General features: G+C 38.4%; 1 protein-coding gene across 36 annotated transcripts in view; it reads left to right on the forward strand.

Moving 5' to 3' along the window:
• NRCAM (neuronal cell adhesion molecule) overlaps positions 1–16,513 on the forward strand; it is a 321,862-nt gene that overhangs the window by 217,068 nt on the left and 88,281 nt on the right. For 23 of the 36 annotated variants that reach the window (XR_010341943.1, XM_012455744.3, XM_012455825.3 and 20 more), the window contains 5 exons: positions 1,223–1,434; positions 3,610–3,627; positions 6,715–6,820; positions 8,838–9,034; positions 10,200–10,322. Coding sequence is in view for 35 of the 36 variants with exons in the window: in XM_012455744.3 (XP_012311167.2) it covers positions 1,329–1,434; positions 3,610–3,627; positions 6,715–6,820; positions 8,838–9,034; positions 10,200–10,322 (550 nt within the window). In the remaining variant the exon portion in view is untranslated. The remainder of the gene's footprint in view (positions 1–1,222; positions 1,435–3,609; positions 3,628–6,714; positions 6,821–8,837; positions 9,035–10,199; positions 10,323–16,513) is intronic. The other 13 variants (XM_064374464.1, XM_064374467.1, XM_012455886.3 and 10 more) reach the window with 1 other exon arrangement.

A 16,513-nucleotide genomic window follows, 5' to 3' on the forward strand; every position in this document is an offset into this window, starting at 1 on the left:
CTATCACTTCAGGTAGGAGTTTGCTGTGGGATAGATCTCAGTGTTCTATGAATGTGTTTGTGCTCATGCTCTCCAGTATGCAGTGGACACTTCCAATATACAAGGCATGCTATATTAGGTGATGGGAGAGGGCTACAAAGATGAGAGAGACAAAATCCTTGCCTGGAGGAGTAGAGAGCATGTATACTTTATGTGTACACTCACAGCCTATTTATTAATATCTATCTATCTATGTATGTGATGTCTAAAACAAGGAATTTCAGGGATTCAGGGGTGTTGGTGAAATAACTTCTAGTTCTGGTGATCAGCTCATGTTTCCTGGAGGTGACCTTTTTACTGATCTTTAATGGACTTTGATAAGAAAATATGGTGGATAAAGGCATTCCAGGCAAATGAAATAGAATAAACAAAGACAAGCAGCCGGGAAAATTTGTGGCATATCGAAGGACTGACACAAGAAAGAAAAACAGAAATGAATCATCAAACCAAAACAATAATTTATATGGAAATAAAAGGAAGTTAGGTTTGTAGGAGAAATTAAGCCCAGACCACTGAGGTTTTTAAGTACTTGTTTGAAGATACATTGGACTTTATTTGAGAGATCACATATGGCTACTCCCATTATTTAACCAAAGAAGCCTAGTAGAAAAAATTAATTAGCACTGTGAAGGAGGGTGACTACAGTGAGGAAGGCCCGAACTCAGAGCCCAGCCAGGTTCATTGCTGTGATCTAGGTGGGAGATGGGGAAGACCTGAATGGTCAGTGTTCATCTCATAAGTCAGTGTTTTGGCTTTGAAGCAAATTTACAACAATTCCCCGAACTTTCCCAGAGATAATCTGTAGAATGGAGAAGCCATTAGGCCTCCCCTCTAAAGTCACAAGGTGATTGCTTTCTAACCAGCTTAAAAAGCCAAGTTTTCCTGATCTATTGGGAAAGACATGATAGCCTCTGAACGCTCGAAATACAAATACCATTTAAAATGGAAAAGTCATAAGGATGGCAGACAGATTTTGCTTCACATCACTAGTATCTCTGAACTGATTTTAGATGATTTATGAATAGATGATTATTCCAGTCTTGAGAGTTAAATATTTAAAAGTTAACTTTCTTTTAGAGTTCATGTATAATACAGGGCTGGTTCTCTGTGCTGCAGACTTCCACTCTTCATTTCCTTCTTTTTAATACATTATAATTATTATTCCTACTCTATCCTTTTTCAGTTTCCTGCATGAAAATTACTTAAACGTTGCACACAACGTTTCACAAAGTCTTTTGTGAAAGAAGAAAAGGAAATTCAGTTTGTGGGTCTCAGCAGGAGTTAAGCTAATGCAGCTTAAAATAATGCCGAAAAAGAAGCGCTTATCTGCGGGCAGAGTGCCCCTGATTCTCTTCCTGTGCCAGATGATTAGTGCACTGGAAGTACCTCTTGATCGTAAGTATTAACATTTTAAAGCTGTTAGGCCCGGGAGTCAAAGCCTCCCAGCATTTACCATCACTCTGAACTGCGTGAATAGAGAAGGTGTCTGTGTGATACTGAAAAGCTAATCAAAATTAATTTGGCTTTTACCTTCAGCACCTGGTGTTTTTAAAGAGTCACACTGTAGAAGTAGCCATTGAAATGGTCAGACTCACGATTCCCTCCCTCTGGGTGTCCTTCTTCCCGCTCAGGTACCTTTTGTCTGCCCTGCTGAGGATGGCCTGAGAAGGATTGAGTTGTGCTAGCTGCCTGATCATCCCAACAGGTGGCTCTTTAGAGAAGCAGTCCCGCAAAAAAACTATATAAGCCACTTTAAAATGATCATGGAGACCTTCCCACTCATCCCCTCATCACTTTACCCTTGCCTGTCCTATGCTGAGGATGTTTTGCAAAGATGAGGGGAGGCTCCTTCTGTCAACTCCATGCCCCTCAGAATCCCTAAACAACCCCATAATTCATTTCTCTTGATTTAGACAAGGCATGTCTCACTTTCCAATTCTGAATCTTAAATACGAGTCTAAAACTAGGAAAAGTATCTTATCTAGAGCCTAGCAAATAGTTTTGGTTTAAACACTGTGGCCAAATGCCAATACAACTGCTGAGAATACAAGTAATTTGCAAAAACACTAACATGGAGCAAACAACAGCTACTGTATTAGCCCACTACTTTCCTAGTAGTGAAATATACACTGTGATCTCCTGCTGTAGGTGGCCTGTCTGTGAAAAATAAAGATAATGCTAGGTTCCACCTCATCACTTTCACTGCAATGGAAAGCAGAATTTCAAATCTGGACACTTACTGTACTTCGGAATCGATTTCTCCTTTATCCCTCATCTGCATGACCTCTTTGAAGCCATTAGCTTTCTGAATAGAACATCTGTTTGGCAAGCTTTCCAAGGTGCAAAAAAAGCACTTTCCTGTGGGGCTATTCACTTATTGGGATGTCATTTTTATTTATTTATTTATTATTATTTTGGCCATAGAGGTTGCAAATGCCATGGGAAGACATTAAGAAGAGATGTGGTTTGTCCCACACTTTGTCTACTTTTGGCTGTGCTTCTATAAAGTACAATAAAATGCAATGTTTCTCTTAGTTTTTTTTTTTAATGCATCCAATGACCTTAATTTCAATTTTCAAAAACAATATACAACTGCTTAAGCCCATTGGAGTGGAAATGCCTAAGTAAGCATTTGCCCTGCCAGACACACGAGAGAGAAAGAAAAGCACTTGAGAGAAATGATTTTGCACTCTCTTATATTAAATATATTCCCCCTTAATCTCACTGTTCAGTCTATCAATCAGAGGGAAACAGTCACCTACAGCTAACTCAATTATCACTGCTAATGGAGAAGAGGCATAACCATGATGAAAAGAAAGTCACGGATAACCCAGGTGTTCCTATATTAACCTTTGCAAGGAGTAACGACAGGCAGCACTGTGGAATGATTTGAATTGCATGCTAATGTAATTTCTTCCCTGCCCCTATTTCTTACATTGTTTCTCTACTACATGAACACCTCCTTGATATAGGCACCAGTAACCCCTGGGTGATTGAGAAATTCTGAAGCAGAAATCTGCTAAGTCTAAAAAGTTCAATTAATGACTTTGGAGATTAACCATAGAAATATAAAAACCTAAAATTAGTGTTGGACCTGGCTTGCATGGAGCATTGTCATTGTAGCAATGTCCCATTGTTAGGTATGATTACCATATGCACAGTGATGTCTGGGATAATATGACCAGACACTACGCAGTATGTGACAACTCAAATTAATTGTAGATTTCAGCTATTTTTCAAATTGAACATAATTACTTGTCCAGCACAACATGTATAGAATGGAATTCACCATTCCTATTCCTGGAAGAACCCATTGTTGCCTACAGCATTGCTTTTTGTTCTTCCATATGTTTATGTGGGAAAGCCACTGCAAGATTAAAGGAAATCATTAATGCAGATTTCTTCCTCTTGCAGTTTCACAACTTCAGCCTTCACTATATGGGTTTTCTTAGATCAAATCAAAAGACAAGATGCCCGTTTATCTTCAGAGTTCTAACGTTCCTATTATTAACATCTGATTTTCTTTAATCCTCTTTGCCCACTTACCTGCTGATATTGATGGGGAAAAAGCAAAACTTCTTGAAGACTGTAAGTGTCTTTCTATAATTACTAGGCAGTGTGAAAATTTGACCATGTCTTTGTTTTATGAATTAATACTTTGATTTAAATACACAATTTCATGTTTTGTGAGCTTTGTCTTTCTACGTATGTGTATTTACTGTAGCTAAGCATTGTATTGAAATACCAAGAAGCATATATAATGTTATTATCTGCATGAATTCTGAAAACTTGGGTATTACTCTTTCTTTTACCAGTATGCTGCTCTACTAACTTTCAAGCTTTATTCACATCTGATGTAACTCAATGAGAAAATTCTCAAAATTTAGAGAGAATGATGATCTGTTGTAAAGGCTAATAAATACTTTCTGGAACAAAGATAGGTCTTTGGTGTGTTTTAGAAGGTGGGCGCAGGCAAAAGCTTTACAGAAGACAGCAGCTATATGCCCTCTTACACTTCTTTAGCCTTCACAACTGTGTAGACTAGTATTTCTAGGTGCTATCAGCAGACTGGCCCAGTGAATTTGAATATTATCTTGAAGTGGGCAAAAGATAAGCAGCTCCCACTCAAATGGTTTTTGAGTAGCTTGCTCTAAGCAAAACTCTCCACTGCCTTTGACGGTTAGGTGGCATTTATCACCTCGTTTAAAAATAGTCAATTTTCAAGCATTTGATAATTTCCTTTGATATCAGATTAACTGGGAAAATTATGTAAAATCACTTTTCTTTTCACTATTGCAAAGCATTTGTTAATTGCCAGGTGACCTATGCACTGTTTAAGGAGGTACATCCAGACAGTAAACTCCTGGTAGATAGGAGTGGCATCTAAGCCAGCTCAGCTGCAGACCTGTGAATAGAAGTTCTGCCTTTGAAGCCACCAAATTTGTACCTGTGTCACTCCCAGAAAAGCACAAGGAATTGAACCAAGTCGCTCCTAAGAATTCACTCCCCCACTGCCTATGGCCACTATTCCTTGGATGTAGAATTCCAGACTTCCTTCCATTATCCCAAACTCTATATTCCTAGAGGCTGAAGAATCATTTGAAGGTGAATCTGGTCTGAATAAAAATAATTATAATACTTTCAAGATAGCTGATGTTATTGAACCATTATAGCACTGGTATATACTAAGAATTTTATAGAAATTATTTTCTTAATCCTGCCAGCTACCCTAGGTAGTAGATACTACTTTTAAACTTTATTTTCCCTCTCAGGAAACTAGGGCTTACAGAAGTTAAGAAATTTGCTCAAAGGCTCAAAGCTTTAAGAAACCAACAGACTAGTGCTTAATAATGAGACCACACTGCTAGTCAGCGTTGGAAACTGACGAGGCTAGAAAAATGAGGGTTCCATATGCATGACAGAGGTGGGAAGGGCAGCTGGAAAAACAACGAGGGGGATGGGATATTCCAAAAGGAAGGGAAGCTGACACTGCCCAGTACCCTGCATGTAGCAATGCACAATAAATGATGACGGTAATGAGGCTAGCTTTTGATTTGTAGTTTAGCTGTTATTTGGATATTTAGTAAGACATGTCTGGTGGATGGCAATAAGACTAGAAGACAAGACAAGAGGACAGCACTGAGTTTGCAGATTTATAAGACTTAGGATGTGGATGTGATACATTTAGCTATAGCAACAATTAATCATAAGAGAGACAAGAACAGTGGACAGTTACTGAGCTTTGAGAAATGTTTGGTTGGCAAGTGGAAAAGGTTTCACAAAGGAAGGAGATTATGGACAGAGAGGAAAGGGAAGATCCGGAAGATGAAAAACTTAAATGAAGCAGAATGTCAAATGCTCCAGGAAAGGAAAGTACAGTGAGAATCCAAGAGAGGGCCTTGGGGGAAGTTCCAGGATGCAGAGGAAAGCAGGCTGTAGTATGGCCACTGCATTGCACAGCTCCAGGGGTGCCAAGCATGTTGCCGTCTGCCCCAGGACTTTTTAGCCTCAGCACTATGGACATTTGACACCAGATAAAGTCTTTGTTGTGAGGAATTGTTCTGTACGTTGTTAGATGTTTAGCAACATCCCTGGCCTCTATCTACAAGATGCTGCTATCACCACCACCCCAGTTGAGAACATTGAAATGGCCTCCAGATATGGCCAAATGTCCCTGGAAGGGCAGAGACAAACTGCCCCAGATTGAAAACCACTGGTCAGTGTAAACAGCTCTCCATGGAGTTGTGCAAGCGGTGACTTCCTACCCGGAGCTAGTTGAGAGAGTTTAGGTCCTCTCTGCATTGTGCCTTCCTAGTCAAGCCATTTTGCTGCCCTGAGTAAGAAAAGAAGAGGTTGTAATAAATTATTCTTTAGTCTCTTCCTGTCATAACACTAATTCTGATCTCACAAGAAGAAGGACATGGTGATCTTAGAATGCCCTGAAGAGCATTGGTGATCCAGATACAGCTTTCTTCAGACTAGATTGTTCTGGGTCAGAACAGTTTCCTCATATGATTTGATAATAAAAGATCAGATAACACTTTGAAGAGTGAAATGGAAACACTGTCTGCCAGGACAGAGAACTTTCTCAATTCCACTTATCTTCTAAGCAAGACTCTTTTATCTTTGTTCCTAATTCACTTACCTCCTGGCTCTGATAAGAGATGTCACATCTCTAATTTAACAGTCTTTTTAATATTAACTTCTCAAATGGAAATGTTCCCAACATATATTGATTTATATGGGCACACAATGAACTAAATCTGTTACTCTTTCCTAAGAAAGATGCAAATTTACCTCATAACTTAAATTTCCTTGAAAACCATCATTTGAACCAAAGGAATCAGAAGAATTTCTCATTGTTACATCAGAAAAAAAACTGTCTTAATATTAGGCTTGTATTGATAATTATTTTCCCAAACTTTTAGCGTGGGAAAATGGACTTTGCAAGTGCACATAGTTACCAAAAGAAAGTTATGCCTTGACTTCGCAGTTTTAGCAGACCTTTAGCAGAAAAATCTACTGAGGTATGTGCTGCTACACTAGAAATTACTAAAAATATTTGAAGCATATTTAGTCTAAGGTAAGTGATTTTGATACAGAAAAAAGTTGTCTACTATTACGATTTTAAATGACTTATTTTTTACATGTGTGGTTTTTTTTTCTACAATTAAGTGGTACAACCTCCAACCATCACCCAACAGTCTCCAAAAGATTACATTATTGACCCTCGGGAGAATATTGTAATCCAGTGTGAGGCCAAAGGGAAACCTCCCCCAAGGTAAGTGTGCGTTCTGCTTTGTTATAGTACTGAGAATAAATCAGGAAATTTCTCTGAATAGAGAAATAAGTTTGGGAATTTCCGTCGAACAAGGCAGGTTATGTAGAGCACTTCCTTTTTTAGTGGGCTATTTCTCACCTTGACTCACTACACTGCCCTTCGGTTCATCTATCCCAGCCCATTTCAGCCCTTCAAAGATATTGAAGGGTTGTGTATCCCTAAAGTCTTACCTGTAGGTTTATTGTCTCTCTGCATTATTAGAGCCCAATTTTTTTTCTTTAAAAACCCAGATTATTGCATTTCCATGCCCATACCTTTCTGCAAAATCCTCGTAAATCATGGGGAGTTATGGAAAGAGTCTTCTGATTCTGGTTTTGATACTAATGGCCATAAGGCACAGGCAAATCCCTTTTCTCTGGGCTTTAATTTCCTCATCTATGAAGAGGTTGAATTTGATGACTTCCAAGATCTCTGCTGTCTCTATAACAGTTTATAAGATAGTCTTAAATGGTTTTCCAAACTTGGCAGAGTTCAGTCCTGAGGATTCATGCCATGTGGATCTTGCATAGCATTTTAGATCACTGCATAGCATTTTACAGTTGGGAGAGAGGTAACCCAGTCCAACCAATACATTGCGTAGATGGGAAACTGATGCCTGCTAATGCAAAGTAACTTATTCAAGGCACCATCTGTAACTTTTCCAGTCATATATGCGAGTTTTGGAGAGTTGAATTATTATTATTAAAATGTAATATGGATTTTAAGTAATAAAGAAGTGAAAGTTTCTGGTTATTTCCAAGTTTGTCTGTTGCAGGCCTTGTTAAACTATCACAAACTGGCCCCCAAGAAAAAATGAACTGATACTGAATATGTACTATGTCAAAACTTCCAGCAAAGGTTTGCCTCAAAATAATATATTCAGCTATATTATCGGAAAGCCCCTCTCACAGAAGGCCTGATGTGGTATCCTTTGATGGGGTTTCTTTTCAGTTTCACAATTAATGCCTTCTGTAACTGACTATAAAGCAGGCTTTCTCCTATTTGGCACTATTGATTTATGGAGTGGGATAATATTTTGTTTGAGGGGTGGAAATGTCCTGTGCATTGTGGGATATTTAGCAGCATCCCTGACCTCTGCCCACAAGGTACCAGTAGCATCCACACCACCACGTCCTGCCCTGATTGTGACAATGACTGCTATAAACATAAGCAGTGAGAAGGGAAATCCAAGTGGGCCTGGAACACACTGTGACTTTTAGAGATTCGTGCCTTTGTATGAGCATGGCCATCATTGATTTGTGACTAATTGTAAAATATTTAATTACATGAGCACCATGGCTTTTATATAACTCAATCTTTTATAAAAATAAAATGGAAAAAGAGGAATCTCGGTTGACAGTTGGGCATACCTCCCAAGAGATTCACAAAATCATCTCTAGAATTAAAAATTCTCAAAATGTGTTTTATGTAGAGTTACTATTTTTAATAAGCAACATTTAAAACACTCTGGAACTTATATCTCTTAGCCTCCTCCTGACCTAAACTTCACAATTTAATAACTTGAAATTTGTCTGATGAATTTTCAACACATATAAATAGTACTTGTGGAGATCTTGTCACATTTCAGCCCTGAGCAAATTTTTATAGACAGGTTATCAACTCTGTGAACAATGGAGTTTACGGTAAAAATGCTAATAAAGCTCTAAGAGAGTGTACCTGAGAGACCTGCTCCCTCTATTTTCTGAGAAAAATGACAGGCAATTTGTGTGCATGATTTCTTTATTGAGTCAGATTTGGGCTAGTTCTAACGAAGACAGGTTCCTTAAAATGTATACCCTGCCCTTTGTTCCAGGTCATGAGTCAATGAAATATTTTAGATATGGGGACTTACTGCTCTTTTACTGAATATTAAAATCTAGTAATTATTTCTAGAAACCCATAAAACTACTAGGAATTCATTAAAGTAATCCTGTTTTTCTGGACCATTAATACACTTAACCCTTTGTGTGTTGGGCAGCTTTTCCTGGACCCGTAATGGGACTCATTTTGACATCGATAAAGACCCTTTAGTCACCATGAAGCCTGGCACAGGAACTCTCATAATTAATATCATGAGTGAAGGGAAAGCCGAGACCTATGAAGGAGTCTATCAGTGTACAGCAAGGAACGAACGCGGAGCTGCCATTTCTAATAACATTGTCGTCCGCCCATCCCGTAAGTGGAAACCATCATGACCCTTTTTAAAGTATTGCTCCAAACCTCAGCCTCTGTGACATCATCCAGATACTATTCAAGAAAGCAGTGGAATTGCTTCCAATATTCTGACTTTGTTTTGCATGAAAATTATTGCTCCTTTCTACCTTACCCTAACAAGCTTCTCAGCCTAATGCTTTACCAACCTAGTGTCTGTTTTATACAAGTCCTGTGTAAGACATCAGGCTTAAAAAAAAAAATGTTTCTTCCCTCAGTTCATCTAATTATTTATTTCTTATGTATTCCCTATAAAAGTGTAATTCCTGCAGTCAAATGGAAATAAATGCAGTATGATATGGTGATCAAGGTCTAAATGCTATTTTTAAAAATATTTTTGTTTCAAATTTTTACTGAAAATGGGGTGTCTTCACTACCTCAATATTATTATGGCTCTTTTTGCAATGGTTAGTACCAAAATCCTCTCAAAAACTTTAAGAGCATGTATTTAATCACATTTTCAGTTCTGCTCATTTCTTTAAAAAATCTGTATTACATGTGTAATACATGTTCATTGTAGAAAAACTAATTATAAATAAAAAAGAAATTTAAAAACCTGTTCATGAAAATCCTTCCATTCAAGAAAATAACTACTGCTCAAATATTCTTTCCATTTTTTCCTAGGCAGACATGTATGTATGTGTTTAAAACCAGCTCATTTTCTGGAATACTATCTTACAACTTTTTCTGACTTATTGGTATATCATGTATATTGCCATAGCCATCTTATAAATAAGTATATCCATATGATACTCTGTGGTAGTCAAAGGAGCAGATGTGTAATTCTTTATTTAACAAATCTTTTGACATTTAAGTGTTTTCCATTCTTTTGTGAAGAACATGCTTGTGTCAAAACTGCTTGTCTTCCTGACAGTGTATTTAGTACAAATTCTCAGCTGTGAATCACTGACAGAATGTATGCTATCAGTGGCAATGCATGAGAATTGTCATTTTTAAAATTTTTACTTTTTTCTTTTAACATTGTTTTTAAATTTATTTTCTCATTAATTTAGTATACATAAATTACAAATTGTTTCTCCAAAAGTTCAGTTTGCCTTTATCTGTAGTGCTTTCTTTTTGTACTTTTCAATGCAGAAATAACAGAAGTTTTTTTATATTTATTTAATAGGATCACCATTGTGGACCAAAGAAAAACTTGAACCAATCACACTTCAAAATGGTCAATCTTTAGTACTTCCCTGCAGACCCCCAATTGGATTACCACCACCTATAATATTTTGGATGGATAACTGTAAGTTTTGATAATACGAACTTTCTTTCTTTAAGTCTTAGGATTGTTTACTGTCATAATACATTATTACCTTTTGTGATTCGTAAAATGTTTCAGAGATGCTCAGGAAAATAGCTGCTCTTCAAAATAAATAACGTGTCATCTCATTCACTCAATTTTATTGAACATTTACTATGTGCCTCGCTTATATTCCTTGCAGTGGCAGTGGAGGGGAGTAGGGAAGGAGGCAGATGATAAATGCAATAAGTACATTTAGAAAACCAATGTTCATTGGCAATAAGTTATATTAAAAAAATAAAGCAGAGTTTTGAGCAGAGACCTAAGGAGATGAGAGAGAGCAAGCCATGCCACTAAATATCTGAGTAGAAGGAGAACACTGGTGCCAGCCCCTAAGGAAGGAGCATTCCTGGTGTGTGTAAAAATAAAAGCGAGGAGGCCAAAGTGTCCAGACTGAAGGGACTGAGAGTGAGGGTGATGGACAAGGTGAAAAAGATCACAGGGACTCAATGGGAAGGGCTTTGGCTTTAGCTTGAATGAAGCGGGGAAATGTTGAAGGAATGACTTTATCTGAAATAAAATAAGTAGTAACAGTATCTCTTCAGTTGATGTGTAGAGAACATAGTGGACAAAAGAGAGAGTAGAGATTGTTGGGGCCGCTGCTATAATCTAGCTAAAATTTGTTGGTGACTTGGACTTGAGTGGTAGCAGTAGAATGGGTAAGAAATGCTAAGATTCTGGGTATATTTTGAGGGTCAGGCCTCTGGGATTTACTGCGGCGGGGGTGGGAGCATGAGACAGAGGAATCAAGATAACTACCTTTGGAGATTGAACAACTCCAAAATGATAAAATGGAATTGCCATTTCCAGAGACCCATCACAGGAAGGAAATCAAGCTGTTGGGGATGTGTTATACTTCTGTTTGGGGTGTGTGTGTGTGTGTGTGTTTGTGTTTAATGTATGTTTCTTGTTTTTTGTTTTTTTTTCAAATATATTTTATTGCACTTTAGGTTCTGGGGTACATGTGCAGAACATGCAGGATTGTTGCATAGGTACATACATGGCAATGTGGTTTGCTGCCTCCATCCCTGTCACCTATATCTGGTGTATCTCCCCATGTTATCCCTCCCCAACTCCCTACCCCTCACTGTCCCTCCCCTAGTCCCTTCCAACAGACCCCAGTGTGTGATGCTTCCCTCCCTGTGTCCATGTGTTCTCATTGTTCAACACCTGCCTATGAGTGAGAATATGCAGTGTTCGATTTTCTGTTCTTGTGTCAGTTTGCTGAGAATGACAGTTTCCAGATTCATCCATATCCCTACAAAGGACACAAACTCATCATTTTTTATGGCTGCATAGTATTACATGGTGTATATGTGCCATGTTTTCCTTATCCAGTCTATCATCGATGGGCATTTGGGTTGGTTCCAGGTCTTTGCCATTGTAAACAGTGCTGCAATGAACATACGTGTGCATGTGTCTTTATAATAGAACGATTTATAATCCTTTGGATATATACCCAGTAATGGGATTCCTGAGTCAAATAGAATTTCTATTTCTAGGTCCTTGAGGAATTGCCACACGTCTTCCACAATGGTTGAACTAATTTACACTCCCACCAACAGTGTAAAAGTGTTCCTATTTCTCCACATCCTCTCCAGCATCTGTTGTCTCCAGATTTTTTAATGATCGCTGTTCTAACTGGCATGAGATGGTATCTCAATGTGGTTTTGGTTTGCATTTCACTAATGACCAGTGGTGATGAGCATTTTTTCATGTTTGTTGACTTCATATATGTCTTCTTTTGTAAAGTGTCTGTTCATATCCTTTGCCCACTTTTCAATGGGTTTGTTTTCTTCTTGTAAATCTGTTTTAGTTCTTTGTAGATTCTGGATATTAGCCCTCTGTCAGATGGGTAGATTGCAAAAATTTTTTCCCATCCTGTTGGTTGCCAGTTCACTCTAATGATTGTTTCTTTTCCTGCGCAGAAGCTCTGGAGTTTAATTAGATCCCATTTGTCTATTTTGGCTTTTCTTGCCAATGCTTTTGGTGTTTTAGTCATGAAGTCCTTGCCTATGCCTATATCTTGAATGATTTTGCCTAGATTTTCTTCCAGGGTTGTTATGGTGTTAGGTCTTATGTTTAAATCTTTAATCTGTCTGGAGTTAATTTTAGTGTAATGTGTTAGGAAGGAGTCCAGTTTCTGCTTTCTGCACATGGCTAGCCAGTTATCCCAACACCACTTATTAAACAGGGACTCCTTTCCCCATTGCTTGTTTTTGTGAGGTCTGTCACAGATCGTATAGTTGTAGATGTGTGGCGTTGCCTCCGAGGCCTCTGTTCTGTTCCATTGCTCTGTATCTCTGTTTGGGTATCAGTACCATGCTGTTTTGATTACTGTAGCCTTGTAGTATAGTTTGAAGTCAGGTAGCTTGATACCTCCAGCTTTGTTCTTTTTGCTTAGGATTATGTTGGCTATTCGGACCCTCTTTTGGTTCCATATGAAGTTTAAAGTGGGTTTTTCCAGTTCTCCAAAGAGGGTCATAGGTAGCTTGATGGGGATAGTGTTGAATCTATAAACTATTTTGGGCAGTATGGCCATTTTCACAATATTGATTCTTCCTAACCATGAGCATGGTATGTTTTTCCATCTGTTTATGCTCTCTCTTATTTCCTTGAGCAGTGATTTGTAGTTCTCCTTGAAGAGGTCCTTTATATCCTTTGTTAGTTGTATTCCTAGGTATTTTATTCTCTTTGTAGCAATTGTGAATGGCAGTTCATTCTTGATTTGGCTCTCTTTAAGTCTGTTGTTGCTGTATAGAAATGCTTGTGATTTCTGCACATTGATCTTGTATCCAGAGACTTTGCTGAAGTTGCTTATCAGTTTCAGGAGAGTTTGGCCTGAGACAATGGGGTCTTCTAAATATACAATCATGTCGTCTGCAAATAGAGACAATTTGACTTCCTCCTTTCCTAATTGAATACCCTTTATTTCTTTTTCTTGCCCGATTGCTCTGGCTAGAACTTCCAGTACTATATTGAATAGGAGTGGTGAGAGAGGGCATCCTTGTCTAGTGCCAGATTTCAAAGGGAATGCTTCCAGTTTTTGCCCATTCAGTATGATATTGGCTGTGACTTTGTCACAAATTGCCTTTATTATTTTGAGATACCGTCCATCGATACCGAGTTTATTCAGAGTTTTTAGCATAAAGAGCTGTTGAATTTTGTGAAAGACCTTCTCTGAATCTGTTGAGATAATCATGTGGTTTTTGTCTCTGGTTCTGTTCATGTGTTGAATTAACGTTTATAGACTTGCGTATGTTGAACCAGCCTTGCATCCCCAGGATGAAGCCTACTTGATTATGGTGGATAAGCTTTTTGATGTGCTGTCTCAATCAGTTTGCCAGGATTTTATTGAAGATTTTTGCATCTATGTTCATCATGGATATTGGCCTGAAGTTTTCTTTTCTTGTTGAGTCTCTGCCGGGATTTGGTATCAGGATGATGTTGGTCTCATAAAATGAGTTGGGGAGGATTCCCTCTTTTTGGATTGTTTGGAATAGTATCAGAAGGAGTGGTACCAGCTCCTCTTTGTATGTCTGGTAGAATTTGGCTATGAACCTGTCTGGACCTGGGCTTTTTTTGGTTGGTAGGCTATTAATTGCTGCCTGAACTTCAGCCCTTGTTATTGGTCTATTCAGGGTTTTGACTTCTTCCTGGTTTAGGCTTGGGAGGGTGCAAGTCTCCGTGAATTTATCCATTTCTTCCAGGTTTACTGGTTTATGTGCATAGAGTCGTTTGTAGTAATCTCTGATGGTAGTTTGTATTTCTGTGGAATTGGTGGTAATATCCCCTTTATGGTTTTTTATTGCATCTATTTGATTCTTCTCTCTTTTCTTTTTTATTAATCTGGCTAGCAGTCTGTCGATTTTGTTTATCTTTTCAAAAAACCAGCTCCTGGATTTATTGATTTTTTGAAGGGTTTTTTTGTGTCATGATCTCCTTCAGTTCTGCTCTGATCTTAGTTATTTCTGTCTTCTGCTAGCTTTTGAGTTTTTTTGCTCTTGCTCCTCTAGCTCTTTCCATTTTGATGATAGGGTGTTGATTTTAGATCTTTCCTTACTTCTCATGTGGGCATTTATTGCTGTAAATTTTCCCCTAGACACTACTTTAAATGTGTCCCAGAGATTCTGGTATGTTGTATCTTTGTTCTTCTTGGTTTCAAAGAACATCTTTATTTCTGCCTTCATTTCATTGTTTATTCAGTCAACATTCAATAGCCAGTTGTTCAGCTTCCATGAAGTTATGTGGTTCTGAGTTAGTTTCTTTTTATTTATTTATTTATTTTTTTATTGCATTTTTGGTTTTGGGGTACATGTGAAGAACATGCAAGATTGTTGCATAGGTGCATACGTGGCAGTGTGATTTGCTGCCTTCCTCCCCTTCACCTATATGTGGCATTTCTCCCCATGCTATCTCTCTCCAACTCCCCACCCCCGCCGCTGTCCCTCCCCTATTTCCCCCCAACAGACCCCAGTCTATAGTGCTCCCCTCCCTGTGTCCATGTGTTCTCGTTGTTCAACACCCATCTATGAGTGAGAACATGCGGTGTTTGATTTTGTGTTCTTGTGTCAGTTTGCTGAGAATGATGGTTTCCAGGTTCATCCGTGTCCCTACAAAGGACGCGAACTCGTCGTTTTTGATGGCTGCATAATATTCCATGGTGTATATGTGCCACATTTTCCCTGTCCAGTCTATCATTGATGGGCATTTGGGTTGGTTCCAGGTCTTTGCTATTGTAAACAGTGCTGCAATGAACATTTGTGTGCATGTGTCCTTATAGTAGAACGATTTATAATCCTTTGGATATATACCCAGTAATGGGATTGCTGGGTCAAATGGAATTTCTATTTCTAGGTCCTTGAGGAATTGCCACACTGTCTTCCACAATGATTGAACTAATTTACACTCCCACCAACAGTGTAAAAGTGTTCCTATTTCTCCACATCCTCTCCAGCATCTGTTGTCTCCAGATTTTTTAATGATCGCTGTTCTAACTGGCATGAGATGGTATCTCAATGTGGTTTTGATTTGCATTTCTCTAATGACCAGTGATGATGAGCATTTTTTCATATGTTTGTTGGCCTCATGTATGTCTTCTTTTGTAAAGTATCTGTTCATATCCTTCGCCCACTTTTGAATGGGCTTGTTTGTTTTTTTTCTTGTAAATCTGTTTTAGTTCATTGTAAATTCTGGATATCGTCCCTTTGTCAGATGGATAAACTGCAAAAATTTTTTCCCATTCTGTTGGTTGCCGATTCACTCTAATGACTGTTTCTTTTGCCGTGCAGAAGCTGTGGAGTTTGATTAGGTCCCATTTGTCTATTTTGGCTTTTGTTGCCAATGCTTTTGGTGTTTGGTCATGAAGTCCTTGCCTACGCCTATGTCCTGAATGGTTTTGCCTAGGCTTTCTTCTAGGGTTTTTATGGTGTTAGGTCTTATGTTTAAGTCTTTAATCCATCTGGAGTCAATTTTAGTGTAAGGTGTCAGGAAGGTGTCCAGTTTCTGCTTTCTGCATATGGCTAGTCAGTTTTCCCAACACCACTTATTAAACAGGGAATCCTTTCCCCATTGCTTGTTTTTGTCAGGTTTGTCAAAGATCGGATGGTTGTAGATATGTTGTGTTGCCTCCGAGGCCTCTGTTCTGTTCCATTGGTCTATTTCTCTGTTTTGGTACCAGTACCATGCTGTTTTGATTACTGTAGCCTTGTAGTATAGTTTGAAGTCTGGTAGTGTGATGCCTCCTGCTTTGTTCTTTTTGCTTAGAATTGACTTGGCTATGCGAGCTCTCTTTTGGTTCCATATGAAGTTTAAGGTGGTTTTTTCGAGTTCTGTGAAGAAGGTCATTGGTAGCTTAATGGGGATAGCATTGAATCTGTAAATTACTTTGGGCAGTATGGCCATTTTCACGATATTGATTCTTTTGCACAGTTTACAATAGAAAGGCCTGGAACCAACCTAAATGCCCATCAATGATCAATTCTCTTCGTCATCAATTCTCTTTGTCACATTCAGGTACACCTATCAAACATAGATTAGGTTTTTTCGCATAGTCCCATATTTCTTATTGACTTTGTTCATTCCTTTTTACCCTGTTTTCTCTAATCTTACGTTTTTGTTTTATTTCATTGAGT

The sequence above is a fragment of the Aotus nancymaae genome, unplaced genomic scaffold (assembly GCF_030222135.1).
Source record: "Aotus nancymaae isolate 86718 unplaced genomic scaffold, 86718_ANA_hifiasm-v0.15.2.pri h1tg000002l, whole genome shotgun sequence".
NCBI lineage: Eukaryota > Metazoa > Chordata > Mammalia > Primates > Aotidae > Aotus > Aotus nancymaae.